Consider the following 27,617-nt stretch of genomic DNA (forward strand, 5'->3'; position numbering starts at 1 on the left):
TTTTACTTAAATAGCTTCTATTTATTTCTCATGCTCTTTTTTCAAACACAACATTTCAGAGCAACGACCCAGTGCTGGACAGTTGACTCAGACAACACACAGATTCCAAGGCGATGGCAGGACATGAAGCCCATCTCCAAGGTACAAAGAAATATCCAACTAACTTGTTTGTTGATACGTAGCGTGGAGAAGCAAGATTGGAACCAGCAAGGTGGGGAGTGGTGGGAGCACAGGACAACCGGGACAGCTGGAAACAACCCTCGCAACTGAATGAGTCTACCCGCCCGATCCCACAGCTGAGGTCTGTAGGGTCCCTCTGGCTTTGAAGCCTGCTCACCTGCATTGCCCTGTGACAGCACTGGCCAGAGTCCAAGAAGCACCTAGCAGCATCTCCTAAGTTTATCCGGTATGAGGACTGGACAAGTGTGGTTCTGCAACCCTTGCCGGATGTAGGAATGGAGAGCTCTTCTGTCACCCACAAGGACCCTGACCCTTGCTAAGTGCTTGGCTCCTGGGATCTGTTATTGGGTGGGCCTGCCAAGGGGGGCGCAGCAAGGTCAGTGGCTCACATGGGGTAGCTGAGACCTTCAGGCCTTCTCAGCCATGAGGAGCACCCAACCTGCTGCCTGCCCTGGCAAGATGCCCCCTGTGCCCCAGCAGCACGCTAACCCAGTGTGGGTGCGCACACTGCTCATAACTACGTGTCCAAGGGCAGTAGTGGGGGCTAGCATTCAACTGATGACTCTAGTTGGGCCAAAAGCCTGCAGAGCAAGCACTGGGTGCTGGAGCAGGGAGACTGCTCTCAAGGCATTGTGGGAAGCAGGGATCCACAAGAGGTCTGCCTCCAGCCGTGCACAGCAATAAAGGGCTCTCACGCCCTTGCTCTAACCCCTCACAGCCACCCCTGAACTGCCTTAGACGGCTTTCCAAGGCTAAAGTCCTTGCCCACAACAGGAAGGTCATTTCCTACAGCGGCAAAGCGTAGGGGGTGCATGTGCACCCCCCGAGAGCACTGGTGCACCCCCTGATCAGCCGTGCTCACCATTTAGGCGATGGGCGGGGGGGGCAGGCAGAAGCGCCCATGCCCCCCCTGCACGTGCTGGCGGACCAGTGCAGCTACTCCCAGAAGTGGCTGCAGCGATTGGCCATGGGGGTCCCCCCAGACAGCAAGATCAGCCATGGCTGGGACCCCCAGTCAGGGGCACGTGTCCCCCGCCCCCGACTAAGGCAGCACCAGTCTCCCATGATTTCCTAGACCCTCTTAATGGTGCCTTAAACCCCCATTTCCCCATATGACGCTGCCAACTCCCCCCCTCCCCTCCAACAGCTGAGGGGGAGAGAACGGTTGGCTATAATGCTACTCTGGTAATGACAAAGGGGCCAAGCACAGGGACAGCTGGCCATGGGGTGCAGTGAAAGCTCACTGATGTGCAGTGAAGCAAGGGGGCCCTGCATGCCAGAGATCACAGGAAAAGAGTCAACAAGCAGCAGTGCTGCTAGCTGAAGATGGGCATGGCCCCGCAGGGAGGGCTGCTAGGGTGGACAGGTTTCCAGCCCCTACAACACGGCACATGCAAGCACAGAACTGGCACCATGCACAGACAGAGGCTGCTTGCTCCTTGGACACCAGCAAAGTGTAGGAGCTGCCCGTGTCTCTTAAGGGAAGCAGATGAGATTGCCCAAGAAACAGAGCTAGCTGGATCTGCCCCGATCAAGAGGATCTAAGTTAAAGGGCTAATAAAAAACAAGACACACACTGTCCCGTCTGCACTGCACCCCCACCTACCGATACATGATTGCTGGAGGCAGACAGACATTCAGATGGACAGACAGATAACAAGAAATGCTCGGCCTGACTGACGCTAGATGCGTACAGACTTAAAAATGGCAAGGCCCAGCTCTCTGGCTGGGTTGAAAGGCTTTTCCTCCATACTACCCCAGGCCAAGAGTGAGGGCCAGGGAAGACACCATCCACTGTCCTGGCCTGGAGGAGTTGGGCATCACAGTTTGAGAAGTCGGGAGGATAAATCCTCCCTTATTTAAAAAATAATACTAGCAAATAGCCCCGCTGGAGCCATGGCACAAACAAGCCGGCTAGCTGGGGTGGGAGCAGCACTGCGGCAAGCTGGGTACTGGACAAGGGCAAAGCTTGGTTCTCAGCCTCTTGCCCCATGGCAGATCTGGCCACAGGGGACTGTGGTCCTAGGAGACACCCAACTGGCATCAACTCAAGGCAATGACTGTCAGACACAACACAGGCTCCTGCCACACACAGAGCAGTACCTTGCTCAGCATGAGGGGACAAACCACCAGTGCCGAGGCACATCCAGCGCTCAGGGCTCTGACACCGTCCAGCTCCCCAGCCTCCAGCCCTAGGGTACATCCCCTGCACACTTGCACCAGGACTCGTGTGGTCCCAGACGTGTGAGCCCCCCACACGCCCAGCCTTCAATGGCAAGCACTATGGGGGGCCTGGGCACTACCACCCCCATGGCCTTGCAAAAAGTAAAAACAAATCCAGAGTTTAAGAGAACAAAAACCAAACCAACAACTAAAAAAAAGGCACCAGCACGTTACCAAGGGAGACTGTTAAGGAACCAAATTAACCCCTTTCGAGGGGAAAATGCAGAGGGAAAGAATGCACTGAAACCAATGTCAAGAAAGAAACAGGGGCCATGGGGGACAGGAGCCCAGACCCTACAGAGATGGCAGGGGGGGAGAGGGGGGTTGCTCATGCTCTGGCACAGCCTCCAGCCTGCCCAGGCCCTGTGGGCAAGAGCAGGGGCCAGGGTCCTTCACTGAGGCCCCGGGCTGAAGCTCAGGGTTAAGGAGTCCTCCTCCTGGATGGTCTCCAGCTCTTCTGTCTGCACAGCCTGCGTGATGAGGGTCAGCTCCTGGCACAGCGTCTCAAAGCGGTAGCCCACCCGAATATCTGGCACATTGGTGCGTCGGATGTCGTTCCCCTCAGGCCCTTCCTTCAGGTAATTGGGGCCCAGCCAGTAGCTCTTCACCTGGGAGGGAGAAAGCTAGGGTCAGGGTGATGGGTTCTCAAGGGGCTTTTACCTTGATGATCCCATGCTGGATAACAGGCAGGGCAGATTTGCACCTCAGAGACTAACCAAAGTAGTTCTAGACAGCTACACATATAGCACAAGCTTTCCTAGGCTAAAGCTCACTGTGGCAGGGACGGCTCTACTCTCCCAGAGGCAATGCAGCCACAAGAGTGCAGTGAACGCTGGCTGTGCATCCGCAGGCAGGCTGGAGTTACTGGCCATGTAGTCTCCTGTTCCCTGCTGGAGGGGCCATGAGAAGCTGAACAGACATGAAGGGACACTGCAACATGTCCTGTGCCTTACCCAAGAGACAACAGAGCAGCCCCCAGCATGCAGAGCCCAACAGCATGGTAAAGGGCTGATTCGGACACAGCCGTACCTCTGGGACCGCACAGCTTGTTGCTGCTTGGAGACAGGGTGCCATGGGGGATGCGAGGCACAGTACCCCTGACTACCAGGCAGATGGGGTGCACGCAGAGGCTACAGAGCAGTGCCCCAGGCACCTCAGCCAGCCTGGACCCCACCATGGGGTTCAGGCTGGTACTGGACTCTGTTTGGTGGGGTGGGAGGACCAGTCTTACCTTGTGGGAAAAGCCACTCATGAGCACGCTGTTGCGCGCAAGCTCGCACATGTCACAGGAGCTGAGCTTCCAGACCTGGGTGGCGATGCTGTACTCCTCCATCAGGGGCTCCTGCAATAGCACAGCCGATCAGAGCAGGCCACTCACTGCACCAGCCCTCCTGCCCCAGTGACTTCCCAGCAATTCCTGTGCAGCTGGACGGAGGAGACAAGGTAGGGAAGGGATGTGCAGAAGCAGAGCCAGGTCTGCAGGCACTGGGGCAGCACGTCTGAAGCAGCCACCAGGGGGCAGCATCTCTGCTTACCACACCCAGGACTGCTGCTAGCCTAAAAGGGGCTCTGCCCAGACCCTGGATCAATCTCCCCGGCAAGGATCAGGGGCTTGGCAGGGTCAGCCCTCACTGCTGCACCTGTCAGAAACAGCCTCCTCCCTGCTGCAACCATTTCACCATCCAAACTTACTTAATGCAACAGGGGCAGGGACTTGCAGCTTCCCCTCCAGCGACTGCAACAGAGCCTGCGCCACCGCTCCCAGCACCTAAACCTGCCCCCAGGCCTGAACCTGTGGGGACAGTGTCACACTCTCCCCAGGGACCAGCCACAGAAACCCCCTGCTACTCCAGCACAGGCCGGGGTTGCCAAGCCAGAGGCTGTTCCAGTACATAGCCAGGGTGGGTGGGTTTCCCTGCCCTGGCCTCCTTGCAACACCCCCTCATGCCACTAGAAAGCTCTCCTGGTCTGTGGGTACTCGGGGCTGCTCTGCCTGCCTCTGCATCATCTGGTGACATGCAACCACTGCAGTCACGGCTCCCCACTAGTCCCACCCAAGGTCCTGGCATCTCTACGAGGTCCTGCTGCCAAAGCTGTGTCACACCCCCTGGGGCTGTCTGGCCTAGCCGTGAGGCATGATGTTGGCATGGCTCACCTTGGTGAAGTGGAACTGCAGCGGGTCATCAGTGGAGAGTGAGACCATGAGGCCACGGGACAGGTACTCAGGCAGTGGGTTGCGGTGGTAGCTCAGAAATAGGCTGTTGTTGCTGAGCGGAGACATGGCGATGCCTATCTGGGCCAGGTAGTAGAGGTACTGCAGCACGGGGGCCTGTCCGAGGAAAGCCGGGTTATTGGAGCACAGGGACTCACTCAGCCGGGCTGTGCAGAGTGCCCCCACGAGGGACTGCAGACAAGCCAGGGGGATGCACTCACCGCCAGGCTCCCTTAGTCCTGGGGCACCCGCATCCCATCACTTGGCAATGGGGACCAGATCCCCCTCCTGCACATGGGCTCCTGAGATGCCAGATTGCCAGGGCTGCCCCTTTATTTCAGAACTCACCTGGTTCTCCTAGCATCACCCATCACCCCAGTGTCTGAACCATGGTCTACACCAAGCACGATAAAGATACTGCCACTGCCTGTGCACCAACAGCATCCAGCCTGCCCACTGCCCTCTCCCAGGCTCCAGTGGCCAACCGGCCAGTCCAGCGCTAAGCTCCCCTTACCTTGCGGAGCAGGAGGCCATGCGAGATGTTCTCTGATAGCATGAAGCCAGACACCAGGTGGTGGATGGGCCCTGCCTCCCCACAGTGTGGGCGCAGCACAAAGGTGTGGAATCCCCTCTTCCTGGAGGACAGCACCAGAGCAAGGTTAGGGACGGACTTGGGGCTGAGCCACTGCCTGTGTGGCATGGGCAATGAGGGGCCACTGTGCCACCCCACACACTAGGGGAGTGTCACATGGGTGACTAGACAGGAGGGCACATGCGAGTCTCAGGCTCCGGGATGAGCCCAACACCCTGTGGCTGGCTCTACAGGAGGGCACTCATGAGCTGCTGAGGAGGGCAGTGCTCTCCAGTGGGGCTCACCCATGGGGGATGCGCCTCTGAGTGACAAGATTTGCCCTGCACCAAGAAGGGGGGACGGGAGAGGCAAGGGCTCCCCTACCTGCGCAGGTGGTTCAGCACAGTCATGTTGGCGTACATGTAGTACAAGTAGTATGCGTAGGGCGGGTTGTCTTCTTCCAGCCAGGCCCCGGGCAAGGGGCTGTCCAGGTTGAAGATGTGATGCTCAGGCTTGGATTCATCATCCACACTGTCAAAGCCGTCCACCTGGCCACCCGAGATGCAGAGAGGGGAGAGTGTGAGATGCCAGCCAGCATCCATTGCTCAGGTCAGCCCGCCCTGCCTGGGGACTCCTCCCAAGCAAGCCCAATGGAGCAATGTTCCTCTACCACAGACGCCTCTGCAGGCACAAAGCCCCAGTGACCCACTGTGGTGCCCAGGGCAGTGGCATTTCCCAGCAGGGTGTCTGACATCTGCCCCTCCCCTGGGGCCTCCTACAGTTCCCTTAGTGACTGTAATACACCAGGCAGCCTGCGTTTAGCATCTGCCCAGCCCAGGGGTCCCTGAGGCAGCCCTAGCACAGGTAGCTCTCACATGCTCCAGGAAGAGGTGCAGCTCTGGGTGGCTGGCAGGGTGAATGGTGGCTTCGAAGAGGGGCAGGAAGATATTCTCCAGCATCTCCTGGAAGTTGGCCAGCTGCCTCTTGGTTCGGTACACATCACTGTTGGAGAGGGAGGGAGGGCCCAAGAGGTGGTTCAGAGCAGGGCACTTGGGCACAGTGGTCAGCCCAGCCCCCCGGGGCCCTGACCAAGGCCAGACCAGCTCTCGCATAAGCTCCTTCTACTCTGGTCACTACAGCTGACGCTGATTTACATCCAGCTGGTGGCAGGTTACTCCTGATTTACACCAGGGCATGAGGGAGAAATCAGGCTACCCACATGACCAGGCAACTGGCACTTATTTTGGTCCATCTGGATCAAACCAGGCTGCTGAGGCCCAAGACCCCTGCCTGGCCCTGTTCTCCCACTCTGGCCCCTCCAGTCATCACACTGGTTCTTGCACCCAGCTTCCTCTGCCGAGCCTGCTCCTTCCTGCACTGATGTCAAGCAGCTTGCGGTCCCTAGAAGCTGGCTTCCCAATGCCCCTATGCTGTCATTCCCCTCCAGCCACCCCCACTCCCTGAGGTCAGGAAGCTGCTGTGCAGCACATCTAGGGGCAGCAAGGCTGGCCAGGGGGGGTTATGCTGTGGTCCTGCCTCACCCCCACTCCCCAGGACCTGGAGCAGGCACCCAGCACTGCCACCCGCTCCCCTCCTCTGCTTTCAGTGGCCGTGGGAACACGGGCTACCACAAGTTGTCCCCTCCACATTCCCTCCACTTTCTCTGCTGGCCCAGCCATGTTGACATTCCAGCCGGAGAATCGGCTCTCAGCAGGTTTTGCTCATCCCTACAAGGTCTGGTCCCAGCAGGGAGAGCACTGGCTCCTCCTCTGGCCTTCCCATCTCCCAACCAGTTCTCTTGTAAGGTGCCACCCTGCTCTGCCTTCTGCCTGACCTCACACTCCCACAGCTAACTGCATCGCCCCCACCGGGGCCCTCCAGCAGCCTTGGGCAGAGCAGGCCTGGCAGGAATGACCAGAGCAACAGGGAGCATAATGCCTGGCTTCCACTGCCTGGGCCTTGCCAGTCCCTGTTAGCAGAAAGGCTGTAATAAAAAGTGATTCCCCCATGAATTCCTCTCCCCCCTGGGGGACTGCGGGCTCAAGGTTAGCAAGCGCCTTGGCTGGAAGGCAGTTTGACAAACAGCAAAGCCTGACTGGATATACCTGTGCTGGAAACCCCATCAAGCCCTGCCAGCTGTACATACAGCACCATGATCCCTCCTGCCCAGTCCCACCTGGCAGCGCGATACTCACAAGAGACGGGGCACCTGCACCAGCCAGCGCACGTTGTTGGAGTGCACCTTGTGGTACACAGCCCACCTGGCCAGCTTGTCCCACTCATCCCGTGAGCGGCCATAGACGGAGAGGCGCAGCTCCGCATTCTGGTACTTGCTCTCCTCCAGGTCAGACATCACCTCCTGCAGGGAAGGAGGTCACTCAGTGGGAAATGCCATCCCAACCAACTGGCCAGGCTGACAAACACTGGGCAAAGGTCTTGCATATGCCCCAGCAGGGCAAGACCCTACTTACACACTCCAGTGCAGCAGCACAAAGACATGCGTGTAGACTTGGCTTTGGCATGCACACTGCTTCACAGATCAGACAGGCACATGCATGCCCACCCGAGCCAGGAAACACCAGCGTGCTACCTCATGGAAAATGAGGCACGCATACCATGCCCAGGTCTCAGCCAACAGCCAGCCACAGGCCCACTACTTCCTGTGCAGCCTCCCTCTCAGTACCAGCCCCCAGGCTCACGCACACAGGCTGGTTGGTGTTCATGGAGACAGTTCTCCAGGTCATTGCAGGGGTGTCACCTCCTGAAGAGGTATGCGGCCCAGGCAGCAATGCCAGCCCTCACCTTGATGATGTGGGCAAAGTACTTCCCTGAGACCCGGTTGTCTGTCTTGATGAAGATCTCACGCAGGATCGACTCCCCGATGGGGTTGTACTTGGCATTGAACTTGTCAAAGCGGTGGAAGGTGTTACGATCCTGCCGTGGGACAGAGACACCTCAGGGAAAAGGCAACAAGGAGAGGAGCTGGCACCTCTCCACTGACTAGTGCTTTCCAAGATCCCTTTCCTCAAGCTTCAACTCCTAGTACCTCCCACAAGGACAGGCTGCCAGACACTTGTAACCCCTCAGTCCCTGGTCTAAGGCATTCAAGTTCCACGGCTTTCAATCCCACTCCCTACAAGATGCTTCTTCTCACCCAGCTCTACCATCTCCTAGTCCCAACAGCAAAAGAAAATCCATTAAGCTCAGTTCAGCTCAGGCCATGGGAGACCAAGCTGCTTCTCACACCCGTGGCACATCTCTGTAGGCCAATGCTGGGGGAAGGCTGGATGCCTCTGCTCATCTCACGAGTGAGCCAACAAACGACAAGAGTAAGATAGCTGGTGCAGAGATAGAGTCTCTGCCCTCCAGCCATGCCCCAGATGTGAACCATCACCCTCCCACAGCAAGCAGGTGGGTGCTGGATGAGAAGCACAGCAGGACAGCCTACCGCATGGACGTCCAGCGTGTCTACGCTTAAGTCGTAGGCTGTGAGGTTCATGGTCTCAAAGACCTCCTTTAGGGTCTGCTCCTTGCCCTTCTCCACATGCACAATCTCGCTCAGGTGCTTCTTCATGGCCCGCTTGATGAAGCGCAACAGATGTTTCTGGTTCATGCAGGAGGAGGCGTGGATGTGGGTATCCACCTGTTCAACATGGGGGATATGTGTGACTGGACCCCAAGGCACGAGGCCTCAGCCCACCCTCCACGGACAGGGCCTTCACCACTTGGCGAGAGCCTGGAAGCTGTTACTGTCCCCACCGCCTGGGGGAGCCTCAGCCCCAAGAGACAGGAGCCCACATCACCAGCACAAGTGTCTCCCTTTTCAGCACTAAATGGCTTATGCAGGCAATGACTCTAGAAAGGGATCAAAGCCTGTGGCACCACAGCCCATATAGCTGGGGGTGGGAAGCCGGGCTCAGCTGCCAGGCCAGTGATGTGACAAGGCCATGGGGCAGCGGACAGGGAAAATACCTTGCGGATGTTGTAGAAGTCACGATGCGGGACCTTCTTCTGAGCCGCCAGCTCCTTCATCTCATTGAGCAGGACGTGCATCTGGAACTTGGAGCTCAGGTATTGTAGCCGTCGGTAGCAGAAGGATTTTCTGGCCAAGGACAGGGCAATGGATTAGGATTCAGGACTAGTTACCATCCCTAAACCAGCCCTGCAATGCCCATAGAGAAGATGTTGTCCTTACATGGGACCATGGATGATCAGAGCCATCAGGAAGTTCATGTCAGCGACAAACTCCTGCAAATCGGGATATGGCAAGTCCAGCTCCGTGCTCCTGCAGGAGGGAACAGGGCAGTAGGCTCATCACACAGAAACAGAGCACACACCATGCAGGGAAACTCAAGACAGGAGACGCCTCAAAGCCAAGGCTCCCCATGGCAGCAGAGGGCAAAGGAAGCTGGGGGCGGGGGGTGCAGATGCAGAAGGGATAAGATGCAGTACCGTGCAGGAGATCTTGTAAGCTCACTGCCCTATAACAGGCTGAATAGACTCACAGGGAGATGGCACACAATCCTGACACTCCCAGGGAGAGATCACTTTCCCAGCACGCACTTGGTTTCTCCCAGTTCCCCCTTCTCACTAGACCAGGCACAAGGGGCTCCTACTCCACCAGACCCCTTCACCTACTTGTCGGTGACATCCTGTTTGGTGTAGACATGGACCACGCCATTGACCATCTTGAGGCCAAAGCCCAGGTCACCGGGCATAGACTGGGGTTCGCAGGTCTCATAAGGATGCTGGTCCGTGAATGGTGGGTGCACCGGAGCATCTGCAGACAGAAGCACAACCCCCAACTTTGGGCAATGCCTGGCAGTCCTGGCCACCAGTGTCCCCATACTCCATTGCAAACCATGGTGCATTATACCCTCCTCCTCCCCCACACGCTCTTTCCCCTACCCACATTCCTGGCTGTGACCCCCGCTCCACCACAAAGACTCTTCTCCCTCATGCTCCCCATTCAAGCACTCCTGGGTCTGACTGCCCTCTGCCTGAAACAGGGGCAGCAGGAAGTGTTAACTCAGAAACTGGGACAGGAGCCCAATGGGAACTGAGAATATGGCTTCCAGCAATGGCGACACGCAGGGGATGCAGATGCACCCCCTGAGAGCACTGGTGCACCCCTTGATGGCAATGCTCACTGCTTAGGCGATGGGGAGTGGAGGGGCAGGCAGGAACACCGGTGCCCCCCCTGCAAGTGCTGGCCCATCGCTGCGCTCGCTGTAGCCACTTTCAGGAGTGACACTTGTGGAAACGGCTGCGGTGAGTGCAGTGATCGGCCATCATGGGATCCATCGTGGGACCCACCCCGCGCCACAGGATTGCCCACAAGGGACCCCACCTGGACCCCTGACAGGGGAGGCATGTGCCCCCCTACCCCGAATAAGGTGGCACCAGTCGCCCATGACTTCCAGCTTGGCTCAACCCCATTCCCACCCACTGGCCCACCTGGAAACATCCCTTTCACCCCTAACATCATGCCCCAGGCATGAGGGTGTCTCAGGATTTTACTGCTGCACACCCTCTCCACTGGCTTGCCTAGCAACCCCAGCCTCACCTGCAGCCACAGGGGTCTCTGGGATCTCATCATACACCCGGGTCTCAAGGGGCTTCTCAGAGAGCTCCTGCAGGTAGCGGGCAGTGGTCTTGCAGAAGCTCTGAAGGGAAAACCCCATGTACTTCTCCCGGATGAACAGCGCCTTCACCACGCTCTTGGCTGCATCAAGCAGGTCTGTGAAGGGCACCTGGAGGGAGGAGAGACAGTGGAGGATTCCAGTCCCAGTTGGCTACAGAGCAGACAGGACATCAGGGACAACAAGTCAGAAATAGGTCTGGGATGGTCTATCTGACTGCAAATGCCAGGAACATGTGGACACCAGAGATACAAAAGGTAGAGAAATAGGGCTGGACTTTTAACTATGGGAAGAGAGCAGGAGCTCTGGCTGACAGGTAAAGGGTTAAATTAAAGACAACAGGACCTGGAACAGAGGCCTGGGCTTGAACCTGAAGCGCAGGGAGATGCCGTGTGAACGCAGCAGGAGCACCCCACAGAGGGAAAGGATGCTCAGCCAGGACGATGGGCCAGGCAGGCAGAGCAGAGCCGAGCGTGGAGCACAGGCCCAACTCCTCATCCCAATCCTGCCCCAGGGCAGGATACTGGCTTGTTTGGGTGTGGGGGAAGTGAAATGTAGGAAACACAGTATCTTGGGCTTTCCCCAGGCAGAAGGTGTCAGCTCCCAGCAGCAGGAACTGAGTGGCTCCTGCAACTGGGCTTCTGGGAAGAGGGGGAAGGGTAACCTCAGAAAGCCTTAGCCCCTTCCCATGAGGGCCCCCAGGCCAGGCAACCTTACCCCGCACTTCTCTTCCCCAGAGATGGTGACCCTCTGGAATTCCCTCTCCAGCAGCACTTCCCGCTCCTTTGGGACATGATCCACCAGGTCCTCGCTCTGCTCCTTGAACAGCCTGCAGAGGGAGGAGAAAGACCCAGGTCAGACAGCAGAGGCGGGAGGCCAGACCCAGCTGCTCACAGACACTCCACGGTCCAGCTGCCCCGTCCAACTGGTCCACACAAGCACGGAGACACCCACGACATGACACGCTGCACATGGGGACGTGCTCCGCAGGGGCTTGGCCTCCTTCTGCCACCACAGCCCAATGCTGGGCCAGGGAGGGCTGCAGGTGTCTGCAGGGCAGGGGCACTAACAGCTGCTGTGGTCTGACTGGCCATACTGGTATTCCCACAGCTATTTAGTCCCTGGATTAACAGCTTAGCCCTGCCCTGGGGAAGCTGACAGAGAGAAGTCTATCCCCACATGCCTGGCACTTCCTACCATCAGAAGATGACACACAACAGCAACCAGCTCCCTGAACAGACAAACCCAGCTGCACTCCCAGGCAGCTGGTCCCTGGGAACTGCCCTGTTAGAAGGACCCCCTGCCCCATGTGGCTCAGCAAAGCAACATGTAAGCAATGAAGGACAGAAAAACTCCAGAGACAAATGGCAGAGCCAGCACCGGCTGCAACAGCCAGAAGCAAAAGACAGGAGGGAGAGGAGGCTGAGAGCAAGGTGGCGATGGACAGCACCCAGTAGGGCTGGTGCCCAGGCTCTTGCACTCTTGAGGTGGCCAAGCTCAGAGTGCCCAAGACCCAACCACGTGCCCATACACACTGGCTTGTAGCAGTAGAAGCAGCTGGTTTCTACCTCCTCCCCACTCCTGAAGGGAGATCCCTACCTGCCCGGCTTCACAGGGGCTGCTGGCTTGGCCAAGGAAATGAGCTCAGGACCCTTCCCTCATGGGATGGGGGGTCATACTAAGCTGCTCAGCTCCATCCCTTTCCCCTACCCCAACTACCTCTCCTCAATATACACACTTAGGAAGGGGACAGGAGGAGGTCAAAAAGGACCCGGATTAACCCCTTGGGCACCAGCTGAAGAGGTATTGTGGAGCTCTCTGGGTTCTCTTCATAAACTTAGACACCTCCTTTCCCACCCAGGCAGATACCACCAGAAAGAGGGAGGGAAGGAAAGTCTCTCCCTGGCCAGCCAAGGCTGGGTTTTGGGGCTGGATGAGGACGCAGCTCCCGGGGTGTTGCCTACCCCGGGGCAGTGGCAAAGAGAGGTAAAGCCGGACACTCACTGTAAGTCAGCAGCACTGTCAATTTTCAGGAAGTCCTGTTTGGCTCTGAGTAAAATGTCCGGCTCTAGTCTGAGGACAAACGGGTAGCGGAGGTGGAGGCAGGGATGGACAGATGGACAGAGAGACAGACAGGGAGGGAGGGAGGGAGAAGGCGAGGGGGAAAAGAGAAAACATGAATGTTAATGCAAAAACCAAACACCAGGCACAACAGACGCAACCGCATGAAACCCACTGGGAGGCAGGACCTGAGAGAGACAGACAGAGAGAGAAGACCCAAGACAGATGGGGGCTGGCGAGACGCAATAGGGGCTGATGCTGAGGGGGACCCAAGACCCCTGCCCATGTTCCCCCATCTCCACCCAGTGTGCTTGGGCCGGGTGAAGGACCTTGAGGGCCTACTCTTCCTGGAGGGGCGAGCGCTCTCTCGCTCTCTCCTGCTGGGTCATGGTGCCCGCCAGGCAATTGCTAGTGGCCAAGGGTGCAACAAGTTTCTCACGGCTCTCAGCAGCACAGTTCACAGCTTGAAGGTGAGCCTCCAGCCAGTCTGCTTCCAGGTCCCAGGTGCACTGGCTGAGGAAGTTTACTTGTGTCCCTGGGACCTAACTGATGTTCCTCCCAACTCTCCACCTCAAGCAGGGCAGGACAGGTCCGTGCTTTGCATTGGCTGGGGACAAAACCACAAAGGACCACAGTCTTACTTCACATCCTGGCTGATCTGCCGCTCCAGGCGCTGGCGCCTCTCCTCCAGCTGCTCGATGGGGCTGTCCTCGGGGAATTCATAGGGGGCACTGCGCATCTCGCTCTCTGCCAGAGAGCGGCAGAACAGCTCCTGGGAACAAAGCAGCACAGGGCGAGCCCGTGAAGATCAGCCCCTGGCTCAGCCCTCCTGTTGTGCCCTCGGCACTACCTGGGATGAGCTGCCCTGGCCTCTGAGAAGCTCTCCAAGGCCACCTGGGTTCTGCAGGATCCTCACAAGCATGAGGAAGCTGTACCTACTACAGGGAGAAGGTGACGGAGAAGGGCATCAGGCTCTGCAGGGCTGCACCCAAGGGCAGCAGTGCAGACCTACTCAATGGCACCAGTGACCTGAGACTGCTGATGGGCAGTCCTCAACCTAGATCCTCAACCCAGTGCCCCTTGTGGCAGCCACATGGGAGGCTGTTAAAAGCAGGGAGGAGACAGAGTGCTTCTGCCCAGAGACCTGCACTCATTAAAATGCCAAAGCAGAGGCTCTGGGGCTGCCTGGGTAGCTCTCAGCACGAATGCTCCTCTGCTGGGCTGGTGCTGAGCTGAGCCGTGCTGCTCCGCCTGCCTCCCTGCTTCAAGGGCTCCCGACAAAAGCACTGATCCCTGCCTGAGCAGATGATGATAAATTTGCCTTCAGGGGGCAGAGGATTTCACCGGTCGATGGCTGTTTGCGTCCTGGCTGCCAGGCATGTGGCCACAGAGGCCAGTCAGCAGGTGCCCTGCCAAGCGCAGGCATGGGAGCGGGGGAGCAGGGTCAGCTGGCTGGAGGGAGGGTGGAGAAAGGCCAGGCCAGCTCTGCTCTGCCAGGATTCCCCTTGCTGAGCGGAAATGCTATTCAATTATTGGAGCCAGCAGCTGCTGGAGGAGACACCCAGCTATCTATACGCAGGGTGCCTGTCAGGGATGGTGGCAGGATCTCCAGCTGGTGTAAACAGCTGTCGTCCCTTGGACTTCAACAGGGCTGAGCCATTTATCCCAGCTGAGGGTCTGACCCAACACTGCCACAAGGCCGGCAGCGGCGAGCCCACTGGGACCATCCCAACAGGAGGAACCTGCCGTCCAGCAGCTAAGACCTGGTGAACTCGCAGCACAGGGGAGAATGAGGCCAAGGGAAAGTGGGAACTGAGGGCACCCACATCTGCTGCAGGGCAGGGAAGGGAGAGCACACCAGTAAGTGGATTCTGCAGCTCTGAGACTGGCAAGGTGCACATGCTCCCGCATGGAGCCCAGCAGAGACATGGGCCCAAGGCTCTCGGCACATAGGCAGCAGAGCGGAGGCCATCCATGGGCAGAATCAGAGCTGGGCTGGTCTTGGCCAGGCATCAGTGAGTGTAGCAGTGCATGGCTGGCAGGAGGAGGGAGGGAAGGCCTGGGGGAAGCACAAAGAGGAGCAGACTGGACAGCAGGATGCACCAGGAACGGATCAATACCTACCTCAGCAATCTCCTTGTATTTGCCATCCATGGAGGTGCGCAGATCAACGGGGTAGTGCTTCAGGCAGTGAGGAGTCCCTGGCAGGGAGCGTGCAGACTGCAGGGTGCGGGAGCCTGTCCCGCTACGGACCTCTGTGGAAACACAGGCAGAAAGGCTCAACCAGCAGACAGGCTGAGTAGGTGTGCCCAGGCTGCCACGGGGCAGGGAACACAGGCCCCTCCCAGAGAGCCACGGTCAGCAAAACACGGCCTAGACTCCTCGAGATCCCTCTGCCAGCCACAATGGGAAGGTGATGGCTAACAGATCTAGGCTGGGGCTCCATGCTCATCCCCACAGCCTCCAGGCATCTCCCGCACGCAGCCAATAGCAATGGCAAAGCCCCTACTGGACATACTTCGGCTTTTCTCCCTCTCTGGCAGGTGAGTTTGCTTCTACTTCTGTTGTGGCAGGAGCAGGGAGGAAGCACGTAGACAGGAGTGTCTGTAACAATGTAATAGGCTGCTCCTCTGCAAGTTTCACCCTTGGATCTCCAGAGTGCGTCACAGCTATTACACCTTGGTGGACACGTCAGTGATAAGGAAGCATCCGCCCTTATCTTACAACTGGGGAAACTGAGGCAGGACATGAGGAAGTGATTCACTCAAGGTCGCACAGCGAGTCAGTGAGAGCTACAGCTAGGGCCCCGCAGCCCTGACTCTCGGGCCCTGCTCCAGCTTCTGTTGGCAGGCAGCAGCTCAGACATCTCGAGCTCCCAAGCCAAAATCCAAGCAAGCTCCAAAACAGGCACAAAGCATCCCTCCCACCCCACGAAAGCAGACACTGGTCCCTGCTTTATCACCAGAAGATCTAGTGCCTTTCCCTGGAGTCCTTCTTTTCTCTAAGCAGTAAACAGCAGAAAGGTTTCCAGTGGCACTGGATACCTCAGAGGCTCAGCAGTACCCAGATACCACAGCAATAGATGCTACGTACAAATCTGAGACATCGGGGGTAACAGGAGAAGGTGACTCTCTCGCTGCTAGGCAGCTGCGGCGAATCCAGTCTGGATGGGCGGTAATAAGAAGATGTCACCATGTCGGACCTGCGGTCGCAGCCAGCATAGAACTAAGCAGCAGGTCTTAGCCCAGATCCTGGAGAAAACAGACCCTGGGAGCCCATAAATAAACACCAATTGGCTTCTTCTTTGACAGGTGTTATTTATAGGCCACTCTGAGCTCCACGCATCTACAGACTCATTCATTTAGCCTCCTGTAAGACAGCGAAGCATCATCTGCTGTTATTAGGTGGGGAAACTGAGGCACGACAGGCCCTATTTCCAAGGGGCCAGCTTACACTGAAGTACCTAGATAAAGCCTTGCTTTTCCAAAGGGCTCAGCACCCATTAAACGCCCAGCAGAGAGAGCTACTATGCAGCAGCAGGAAAACCCCCTTTGGAAAACCTGGCTTGAGAAAGGAAGTGATTTCCCCACAGGGACACAGGGAGCCTGTGGAAAAAGCAGGACGAGCCAATTCTCAGCCAAGCGCATTACCCCCAGCAGCACCCGACTTCTCCCAGAGGCCAAGACGTGAATGGTGCTGAAGGCCAAGTTTTACTCAGCCCTAGAGGCAGCAGCCAGAAGAAAGCAGACCCAGACTCACAGAGAAACTACGGCATCTGTTTTAATGGGTGACCTGGCTTTTAATACTGCGGCCTTGGTCCTTTGATGTGGGCAGGAGTTCCCTCCCTGCCTCCTGGCCACCCCCAGCTCCTACACAGGGCACCCAGGAGGGCTAAAACAGCTCTTACGCAGAAAGAGTCCCATTCTTCCCCCACGCTTAAACCTCCGGTGCTGCACTTATCAGCACTGCTGCCAGGCTGCAGGATGCTGTAGTCGATGGGCTAGCAGTCCGACGGGCTGGATCAGGCCCTGATCCATGGTGTCCTGGATGCTCAGTGCAGCATGGTTACAAGGGCAGGGGCAAGTGATTGCTGGCATACTTGCAAGACTGGGGCCAAGAGGAACAAGACACCCAAAAGCAGAGGGCAGAAAGGGAGCTCCATCATGACATGGCCAGTTGCATCAGAGGAAGGAGGAAGAGCCCCGGTGCTCAGGACATGGACAAACCTGCCAAGGGCTGGTCCTGCCCTGCCTTCAGCCTACTGGGAGGAAGAGTTTATTACCTCTCCCTACTGTGGCATTGCAATCTTCCTGCTGCGGCAGACATACCACCCTCGCCGCTGACCACTACAAGCTGCAGGTGCGTTTTTGAGGAGGAGAGAAGAAGCCAGTTCCTACCCACTCCTCAGCCTCTCTCCTACCTGCCCCTGCTCACAACTTTCCTGAAACGCGATGTGACAGCGGTCCCAATTCTCCTACCGCCCCTTGAGCTCTGAACAGCAGCCGTGAAACTGATGCCGTTTGGGGCGTTTCACCCTCCGGCTGCCCTGAGACTAAGCTCGAAGCCGAGGCAATGGCGCTGGCAGGGACCCTGCGCCCAAATTCCCGTCAGCCAGGTTCGTTCTACAACCCACGACTGCCACAGGCAATTTTAAATTCCTCAGATTTCTCCTGGAAAGTTAGACTCCGCCACCACGGTGTAGGCGGATTTGGTCTCGGACACCCCGGGGAGCATCTGCAAGGGCATCGAAGGTGCCAAACAGAGGGGCTGGCTGGCGAGGGATTAAAAAAGCCATCACGACTCAGCCCGCAGGGACGTGCAAGGAGAGCCCTTTCCACTGGGAAGCGCTGAACATGCCGCTGAGCAGCAGCGAGGAGCTGCCCCAGAGGTGGCTGCATTGCAGTGGTGGGTAAAGCAACTTGCCTGAAACCAAAAGGACTGGGGAAGGGGAAGCTGCTGTTATTAGCACCCTGTGGAGCAGGCAGCAGCTCCTTTGCGGCTGCTTTAGCCCACCTGCTCCCCAGGGTGGGACACCTCTCAGCCTCCAAAACGGCCAAATTTGGAAGTGATGCAGCAAGCCCGGGTGGGGGGGGAAGGGGCTGGCTGAAATCTCTGCCCAGTTACATCCCGAGGTCACCAGGTGCTGGTTTGCATATGGGCCACATCCCTGGGGAAGGCTGCGGCTCCCTCAGCCCTCAAATCGGTTAACCCTTCCGTACCTGCCTCCCTCGGCCCGGCTCTCACCTGCGCGCCCAGCGACACACCCAACGGCCCCCGGCCCGCCCCCGCCACCCCGGGCCCGCCTGAAAGGAAAAGCTCCGTGCTAAGCTGCTAATGACCCTCACGTGTCTCCCTAATGGGCTCGCATGCACAGTGCACGCCATTCATTAGGCAGAGCTGCTCCTGCGCGGTCCTGGCCCCGCAGCCCCGGCTCTGCGCTGCCGCCCCCGCCAGCCCGGTGCCCCCGCGGGCGCCGCGCCGGGCGGAGCGCCCCCCCCCCGCCTACCTGCGCGCGCCGCCGCCGCCGCCGCCGCCGCCGGACCGCTCGGGCCGTACCAAGCGCCAAGCGCCGCGGGGGGGGCGCCGGTCCTGCAGCCCGGCCGGGACACGCGGCGCCAGCACGTGGTGCGTCCGCGGGAGGGGCCCGCCCGCCTGCTCCGACCACTGGGCGTCACTGCAACCCGGCTCGCCGGCCCCCCCCCGGCTCTAACCACTGGGATGCTCTGCCCTCTTGGGCTGGGGGGCAACCCAGGTGTCCTGCCTCCCCACCCCCCTTGCTGTAACCACTGGTCCCACTGCCTTCCTGGGCTGGGGCAGAGCCCAGGCATCCTGCCCGCCGCCCTTTGCTCTAACCACTAAACCTCACTGCGCTCCCTGGGCAGAGAGGCATGGAGCCCAGGTGTCCTGCCCCCCGCCCCCGACCACTGGGTCACACTGCCGTCTTCAGCTGGGGCAGAAGCCAGGGGTCCTGCCCCCCCCAACCACTGGGCAGCACTGCCCTCCTGGGGGAGGGGCGGGAGTGGGGACCCAGGTGTCCTGCCCCTGTTCTAACCACTGGGCCGAACGGCCCCCCGGGGGCAGGTTATGGAAGCCAGATGTCTGGTCCTCCATCCCCCACCCCGCCTGCTTCAACCACTGGACACCACTGCCTTCTGGCAGGGATGGGACCCAGGTCTGACTCTACTCTGACCCTGCGAGGTGCCGTGAGGCCCCCCACTCCTCAACAAGGGTGATGCTTTGGCCAGCCAGCACTGCAGGAGCTCAGACAGGGCTTTAATGTAGCAATCACTGGGCCAGAGAGGAAGGGGATGGGCTATGGGGGCTCCTGGGTGACCAGGGCATGTAGGGGGCGAGGTACACCCCAGTTGGGTAGGGGTTGATCCAGCAGCATCCTTCTCAATTTGTCCCTTCACTGCCTACTCTGCTTGTCAGACCTCTGCTCCCTGGATCCGGCTCCCACCTACATGCTGAGCACAGCACCCAGGGGTGCTCAACTGCTAACAAAGCAGGCCTGGATCAGCAGCTTAACGAGGGCTGTGACAGCCATCCCACGGTACTGCCCTTGGATAAAGGGGGCTGGCATGCAGGCTGGGCAGTAAGACACAGCAGCTTCTCCAGAGGAAGTGAATTCTGGTCCCCGCGGCACGTGCTGTAGGGAGCAGGCGGTACCAGCCATGGTACCTACAGGCCAGAGCAGTCCGTCTGGGCCTGGTAAACAAGCCTCTGGTATAAGCAGTTCACATAAGGAATGAGGCTCTTCACGGATGGGAGCTGCCCCTCCTCACTCCAGATCACAGGATCCCAGCCCCAGCTCTAGGCATCAGCTTCACAGAGTAGAGCCCACTGGATCCTGGTAGCTGAGGCCCAGCTGGAGCTGGGTGTAAGGAAGATGCTCCTCCAAGGGACTGGAGAAGCCCCCTAATCACAGCAACTGAACACCTGCTCTTCCCACCTCATCTGCAGGTGGGGATATTCAGCCTTTGTGGGAGCTGGATCTCTAAGACATCTCTGTTTGGCCCCCTGAAGCCAGGGCCTGTACCTGAGGCCCTGGCAAAGAGGGCTTTGCAGCCTTGAGTCTGCTCCTTGAGGGCTGTTTGATTTTCTCACGGACACAGTGATTGAAAATAACAGCTTCTGCCTTTTGGAGCTGACAGGGCCAGCCCTGGGTTGGGGAGGCACTGCCTGTTCCCAGCCCAGACGGGGTAGCATACCACTGCCCCCAGGGTGAGCTGCAAACCCTCTGCCAAACCAGAAGCCAGTCTCCCAGCCTCCTCCCCTTGCTCCAGTCTGTACGCACTGGACCGTGCTCCCAATCTCCTCCTGACTGTTCCCCCCAGAAACCCCATTCCCAACTCCCCCCAGGGTGAGATGCCCACCAGTCCCAAGTTCCTCTAGACAGGAAGATGCTCCCAAGTCCTCATGGTGGTCCCTCTGGGGTGCACCTGGAGCCCCCCACTCCTCCTCTAGTCCTCTGTCTGTGGATCCTTTCCCTAGGCCCAGCATTACACAACTGTGCTGTTAGCAAGACATGAAGCAAACTCGGTTCCCCAAGTGCAGCAGCAGCAGCTTCTAGCAGGACACGCTCCCACGCACACAGACTGGGGAAAGGGCCCGGTTAGTAACCACACTGTGAATGGTATTGCACAAGGCCAGGTTCCTCAAAGGCTGCTGCCCTGTCCTGACTCGACAGCCCATCTCCAACCTGGGGCAGTCAGGGCTGCGCTTTCCCACACTCAGGAGGAACCAGCATGACACAGCAGTGCCTGTTCTGCAGACCACAGCTGGCACCAACAACTGCAAAAGCCCCAACACTCTTCTATAGGGACTTTTAGCCAAAGGTCTGAGCCCTTTGCAAAAAAGAGCCAAAGCAGCCACCGTCAGGGGGACATAAACAGGAAATGGAGACATAGGGCAAGAAAGTGACTTGCTTGAGATTGCTTGAGCCTGTGGCAGAACCACAAATGCTAGAATAGCATTCCTGGCTCCCAGTCCTGTGCTCAGATCAGCCCATCTGGTATGACCATTCAAAGGGATGAAGGCTGGCTTTATGAAAATGGGCAGTTTAGTTTTAGAAGAATGCTTCAGAGAACCTGCAGATCCTAGCCTGGCAGAGACCATGCCCCAGCCGGGAGCTGCCAGATACTGAAGTTAAAGGTTTAGATGCAATGTCAATGTGAAAGGGACCTACATGGAGCTCTCTCTATGGAAAGGTGGAGGCCGTGGAAGAGCAGCTCTGCATGCAGAAGAGGAGGGAGGCAAAAGCCTATGATTTCTGACATCCCAAATGGGTTTGTTGCTACCTAACAACTGTAATGTGGAATGGAAACATCTATGTTAGTAAACTGAGCCCAGAGACAGGGTCCTCCTTTGCCTCAGCTCAGAGCTGGGGAGAAACGGGCACCAGTCATGAACCATCTCAACCATGAGAGTCAGAGGAGAGGGAACATACTGCCCCCAGTCCTACCCAGACAAAGAACTCAAATCCAGTGCTCCTTCCAGATGTGCTCAGCCCTTTCTCTTGCACCTCTGCTAGTGGCTACAACTGTGACTGCCTTTATACACACCACATCTCCTAACCACCTCACACGCACCATTTCATCCCACTTCCAAGCATAACCCAAGGGATGATCCTGAGCAGAGGAAGGGACAAATGGGGCCTGATCTGTCTTTTTTCCCTCTAGCATTGATGGAAAAGTACCAGCCAAGCAAACAACGGTGTGTATAACTGCTAATAATGACTACACTGCTGCGTCTTGTGCCTGCTATGTCCCCACCTGCAAAAGTGGGCTGATCGTGACTTCCTCTGCACCTCAGGGGAGTCTGAATTCATTAAAGTCTGTACAGTGTTCTGAAGGCTTGTCTATACTTACAAGCTTCGCTGGAACAACCAGATACAAACACACAGTAGAGAGCTGTACTAGCAAACCACCCCAGAGAGACACCTGTGACAAAAGTAAAAGAGGTCTGGGGACTGTACAGGGACATGGACAAGCGAACAAATGCAAGCAAGTTAGAAAGGGGGTATGCAGGAGGCCTGCAGGAACTTTCCATGTGTGTGCTCTTATCCTGTGGCAAGTGACTCTTATAGCTTACGCCTCAGTGACCCAGGGCTAAACTGCCCCAGCCTAGTTTTTACTTACCGAGGGGTAAGAGCAGGCACATGGCCAGTTAAAAATTTGCAAACCGCTAATTCATTATTACTCGTTTCTTTGTCCGTGCCACAGTTTAGCCTAGCTGTCCCACGGCGGTAAGCTATACCAGGAAGGTAAAGGACTCTTGCAGGGATCACTACAGCCACATTATGGGTTTTGCTAACATAGCTATATCGAGGGGGTTGAGTTTTTTCCCGCACTCCTGCATGCCCACATGACAATCCAACACATGCTCACTAGCCGCAGGGTGTCCACCCCATGTACAGCTCTGCTGGCAAAGCTTTAAATAGAGACCGCAAGATGAGATCCTTCGAGAGATGAGTCTGGAGGAGAAATACATGTTGGCTTATGAGAGATTCACAACCCACTTCAAGATAAGGACCTGACCCCAGTTCTTAAATACTGTGCGCATCTCCTGTCACAGAGGAAAGTATGTTAAATGGTGCTGCCAACTACATCCTGAGAGAGTTTTTTCTTTTGTTAATTCTTTTCTTCCCAGGTTAGGTCATCTTTTTTATATGAAAGGAAATAAAAAGACTTCATAAAATAACACCCTGCTTTTTCTCATAACCACTGTTGATTTAAAAGTAACCCTCTCTTATCCAAGAATTCACAGTGCTTTATCAATACTTCATCCCCCTTCCCCCTGGGAGGCAGGTGAGCCATTTAAATATACACAGAAACTGAGAGGCACCGATGATTTACCAATCACACCACAAACCAGTGACAGAGCCAGCACCCATGAGTCCTGGAGTCTAGCCATTAGCTCCCTCCTACTAGCCATTAGACAGTATTGTGTACTGATATATAGCCATCAACATGCCCCTCTGGAAGGGATCAACCTTGCTAACCCCCAAATAGACCAAATCAAAAGTTTTGTTACACTAGAGCAAGTTCACAACAGGCAAAATAAAGGGCATTAAAGCAGGGCACACTGAGTCTACTGGCACTATAAGACAGGATCTATCCACTGGCAGAGCCAGGGGTACTGGAAGTCCTTGTGACAGAGATTTGTGAGGCACCTGAAACCATCTCTGCAGCATCTGTGTATCACATGTTGCCCCTAGCTGATCAAGACCCATCAGCTTAATGTTTGCTACTACCCTGCCCCTTCGAGTGCATTGCTGAGCATAAGCTGCACACTTACTCTGGACTTGTGTACACCTCTGTGGAAGATGGGAGAATCCAACCCTGGGATCAGATCCTGGCCCTACCACCAACCACCTGCATGACCTTGCCCTGTGCCTCAGTTTCCCCACCTCCAATAGCAGGATAAGATGCACTTGCCCCTTTCAAAGTGCTTTGAGATCTGTCAGCAAGAAGCAGCTAAGAAAGTGCAGAGGGTTCTTACGGCTCCCGGATCCAAATCCCTGATACAATGGGACCCCGTCTCACTGGGCTTTCCCATCAGTACCTTTTAATCCAAGCTGGTGAAGGAGAAGCTGTGATATTAGTGTGCTCCTGCTCTCACAATCCCACGCTCTCTGTAGAGCTCTGGCAGAGTCTGATTAACGGTTCCTGGAATAATTACCACCCAGCGGGGTTCACTCGCTGGGAATGCAGCAAAGAATCCTGTACTAATCCAAGGCATGTTCCTAACTGATGGCTTTAACCCTTGGGAAGCCAGCTTTGCCACAGGCAGCTAAAGCCTTGGGAAGTGGCTAGTGTCTCGTATGGATCTCTGACTGGTGGGCAATGGCACAGATCCCAAGTCCCCCTGGGCGTGTGTACCTTACCTGGCTCACGCCCACCCACCAGGAAGCACCAGCAGGCAGGTGGTAGGAGCAGAGGGACAGGAGAGATTTCACAGGCTCTTCCAACAGCTTGTAGGGGATCTGGGTGGGCCCCTCCCCTGGTTGATGATTGAGCAGAGAGGCCAGGACTTGACCAAAGTCCCAGGCTGCTGGGCCAAGGGGCAATGAACAGCTGCTGCGAGGCAGGCAGGGGCAGGAAATGGAACGTGGAAGAAGACCCCAGGAGCAGGGCAGAGAAGTGGGCAGCTCCTAGGTCCTAAAGGGCCTAGAGAAGCCCATGGTTAAGAAAAACCATAAATATGATTCTAGGCCACATCACCTGCTTGGCAACAACAAACCTGGGTGTCAGAAGAGCAGCCTGAGAAAGACACGCATCCAAGGTTGGTGACAGCATCAGGCTGGAGTGCATGGGGATGAGTCACACAAGTCATCCCTGCAGCCACCTGCCCAGGTGAATCTCAAGTGCACACCCCAAGATCCTGCAAGCTAGACTTAAGTATGCTCCTTCCCACTCTTGTGGTTCCCAGTCGATGATCACCCAAAGGCAAAGAGGCTCTGCTTCACTATAGTGCAATCACCCCAAAACCCCTCAGCGCTCTCCCTGCAGGAGGCCTGCTCCCAGCCCCAGAAGTCCTTGAGGTAAGTGTGTCCCTGGCAACAGGAGCTTCCTCACAGGCCGTGTCAACTGGACCATGACATCTTGAACCAGATTCCACATGGGAAGATGCTGATTTCATCATCTCCTCTCCCCGCACTCCCAGGCAATCCTGGACACCTTTCTCTACTGGAATCTGGTCTGTCCCTTCCTCTTTCCTCCTCCTCCTCCATACCTGCTCTGCCACTAGGTGAGGAAATGTCCGTCACGTGCAGCCACATGGATTTGATAACCTGTGCCCTGACAGACCCAGGACTGGCTGGGCAGGTTATTAGGTTGCCAGGTATGTCAGGAATTATAATGGCAGGCAAGAAAAGACAGGTATCGATCCACATACAGACTTAAGCATACTCCTGTCCACATAGGGATGGGGCATGCAAAGCACCCACATGACTATGCAGCACCCAAGAATCACGCAACAGCATGATGATACACACTTGTTATCATCTGGGTGTCCATCCTGTGTAGCCACATAACTACACCATGTACATACAGCAGCATCTGTGTTCATCCTACGTCTCCACGCACTACACCACGCTCTTGTTAGCATCTGCCCTGCAGCGCTCCCATCTACACACTCACACGAGCCCCAGTGGGGCTCCCAGGGCCCTGTGGGAATAGTAATAAATGAGTTACTCCAAAAATAACAATATGGCCAGAACACCGTCATCCAGAGTGCACAACACCCCCCCTCCACCACCACCCACACATGCCAATTAGCCAAGTGCATGGTGGGAATTTCTTCCTCCTGTGCCTGGCTCTGAAGCATCAGGTACCAGCTGCTGAGGCACTCGGATACCACAGTGATGGGTCTGGAGGAACCGAGGCTGAAAGAGGGCAGCGGACGGGAGCACTGGTCTGATGCATTACACAGTGGGATACTGTCAAACCTAGAACAGCAGTTCCCCATGCTTTCTTACACAACAGCACCCACACAGATACAGGCTTGCACAAAAAACACCCACCCAGGCACCCACATGCGCTGATACGTAGGCACTGCATCTCCAGGAGGGTCACAGACCCTCCTCAACACTTACATTTCCCCAGGGCTCATGCTTTGATACCTTATATTTCGTCTCCTGCCATGAGATACAAGCAGCCCAGTGGATGTCACTGGTATGCTATGGCCTGAGAATAGGACCCTAGGGTCACCAACAGGATGTTGCCCAGGTCCCTTGGTGTCTCTTGGATGCGTGTGGGAAATGCAGAGGAGCTCAGCCAGGGGAACGCTAGCCCCAAATGCAGCACACAGGCTGCGGGTCTGCAGTACAGTGGGGAGAGGATGCCAGGCAACTTTCAGAAGTGTGGCCCGGGGGACAGCCCTAAATTTTGATGCAGTTCATGCACTCTGAGATCCATCTCTGCCCACCACCAACCAGCAATGGCTCACAGAAGTGCAGCAATAATCGCAAAACACATGACAGAGGCAGGTGAGTACGTTCCTCTCTGCTTTACAAAAGGGAAAACTGAGGCACCACATAACAAAGCAACTCACCTGAAGAAAACAGGCAGCAAAGTCAGGAATACAGCCCAGGTTCCCCATCCTCCCCACTGAATCGCGCTCTTACCCAGAGCCAGGCAGAGAATCCAGGTATCCAGCATCCGCGGTCCTGCTCGAATCAAGCACTACCTGACCCTGCCTATGTCTCTGCATGAAACGCCATGTGTGTATCACTCATACACATAGGTACACACCTGTCCCGAGTCCTCACGCCCACATCCTTCTGCAAGAAAGACAAGGCACAAATCCCCTTCCTCCCCGAGTCCATCCCAGCCTGTGCCACAGAAAAACCTAGTCCCAGCCTGCTGCTTCCTTACCCCTCCGCTCAGCGCTTCACTAGAAAGAGGCGCACACCCCAGTCACCAGCATCCCTCCCCAGTCCAGACGGGCAGATATCGTAGGGGGATGATGCCCAGGATGCCACTAGAGCCGTATAAGTCCACTACCGTCCTCAGAGAATGGGCGATGGAGGGGTCTGGCCTTTTGCGTGGAACAAAGGCTGTGATGCCCCCCCAGCCATCCAGCGGCAGGCACGCAGGGGGCGGTGGGTGCCTGGCCTGCATTTGCTCACCTGCCATGGCGGGGGCCTGCAGGCTGGCCCTCTTCTTGAAAGGGTACTTGTTTCGGGGAACCCCAGCGGTGGATGACATTTTGCTTCCGTCCGCCTCGGCTGTGACTCATAGCTGCAGAGCCGGCTGGTGCCGCGGGCCGCTGGGCTGGGGACTCTTACTGCAGAAGGGACTCGGGAGGCAGGCCGCGCTCTTCCAATAGCTCGGCTGGGACCCACTGGGCCACTCCCCTGGTTGATGATTGATGCAGGAAGCCTGGGGCTGGACCAAAGTCCCAGATGGCTGGGCAAGGAACAGGCCGACCGGGGTGTTTCCTAGGCGACCGTGCCGGGCACGGCCACGGCCACGGCCACCCCAAACCCCGAGCATCTCCGGATGACAAGCCTGTGCGCCCCAACCAGCCCCGCTGGGGCGACCCAGAGGGCAGGGACCACACAGAGGAGCCACAGGGCTGGCCAGAAACGCCCGGCTCGCTTCCGCCAGGCTGCCACGTCCCGCGGACCACGGCTATGCCCCTGTCGGATCCGGCCAGCACCCTGGCTCCAGAGAGGGGTGCCCCCCACACCACCCCCCGCTACGCGCCACGTTGCCAACTCCCTGACTTCTGGGGGTGTGTTAGTCTCTGTTTCGGGAATGTGAAAAACGAGCGTGTGTGTGTAAACTAGCTTTCTTTTATACGTGTGTGTAAAACTAGCTCTTTCTTTTACAGACGTGTGTTCGTGTATACGCATGTACACGTACCCATGAAAGAGCACGAGCACGCTCCCCGAGCACATCAGGAGAGTTGGCAACACTGGGCCTGGGACATGCGGCCCGCCAGCCCACCCCTGGGGGCAGGCACCGGGGCCCCCGCGCTGCCCCGGGGCCGGGCCCGGCTCTGCTCCCCCGTCCAGGGCGGCCTCAGTTTCCCCTCGCCGCCTCCGCACGCGGGCGGCGACGCGGCGCCTACCTGCCGCCATGGCCGTCTGGGCGCGCGGCTGCCGCGGGCCGGGCTCGAACCCGGGGCCGAGGGGCGGGGCCAGGCCCGGCTCTTCCCGCCTGCGCCGCTCCTCCCCCCGCGCCGGGCCGGCAGGGGGCGCGGCAGCGCGGGGTGGGGG

At 57.3% G+C, this 27,617-nt stretch overlaps 1 protein-coding gene across 8 annotated transcripts; it reads right to left on the reverse strand.

Moving 5' to 3' along the window:
* Positions 1-27,617, reverse strand: AMPD2 (adenosine monophosphate deaminase 2). Of its 8 annotated transcripts, none has more exons than XM_090025144.1 (19): positions 27,470-27,541; positions 26,523-26,802; positions 15,014-15,144; positions 13,531-13,661; positions 12,833-12,901; positions 11,546-11,657; positions 10,753-10,939; positions 9,825-9,966; positions 9,382-9,471; positions 9,159-9,288; positions 8,635-8,829; positions 7,989-8,120; positions 7,382-7,545; positions 6,062-6,188; positions 5,571-5,734; positions 5,130-5,250; positions 4,559-4,732; positions 3,635-3,745; positions 1-3,011 (listed from the first exon to the last, which is right to left on the reverse strand). In XM_090025144.1, the coding sequence occupies exons 2-19, from the start codon at positions 26,599-26,601 to the stop codon at positions 2,796-2,798; spliced, it is 2,475 nt and encodes an 824-aa protein (XP_089881270.1). In that variant the 5' UTR covers positions 26,602-26,802; positions 27,470-27,541; the 3' UTR covers positions 1-2,795. The 8 variants fall into 8 exon arrangements, with proteins under 8 accessions (XP_089881270.1, XP_089881271.1, XP_089881268.1 ...); XM_090025145.1 differs by having other exon boundaries at positions 26,523-26,750; positions 27,470-27,511; XM_090025142.1 differs by lacking the exon at positions 26,523-26,802 and having other exon boundaries at positions 27,470-27,617.

The sequence above is a fragment of the Crocodylus siamensis genome, chromosome 13 (assembly GCF_052110815.1).
Source record: "Crocodylus siamensis isolate JL-2025a chromosome 13, ASM5211081v1, whole genome shotgun sequence".
NCBI lineage: Eukaryota > Metazoa > Chordata > Crocodylia > Crocodylidae > Crocodylus > Crocodylus siamensis.

Excerpts from the sequence above, each read along its gene's own strand:
- AMPD2 (XM_090025140.1), bottom strand. The coding sequence starts at position 18,717 with ATGCCTGGGCTCTGCCCCAGCCCAGGAAGGCAGTGGGACCAGTGGTTA. Across the intron at positions 9,967-10,752 it reads AGAGACCCCTGTGGCTGCAG|ATGCTCCGGTGCACCCACCA; the intron begins GTGAGGCTGGGG and ends TTCTGTCTGCAG. Across the intron at positions 8,830-9,158 it reads ACTTCTACAACATCCGCAAG|GTGGATACCCACATCCACGC; the intron begins GTATTTTCCCTG and ends CATGTTGAACAG.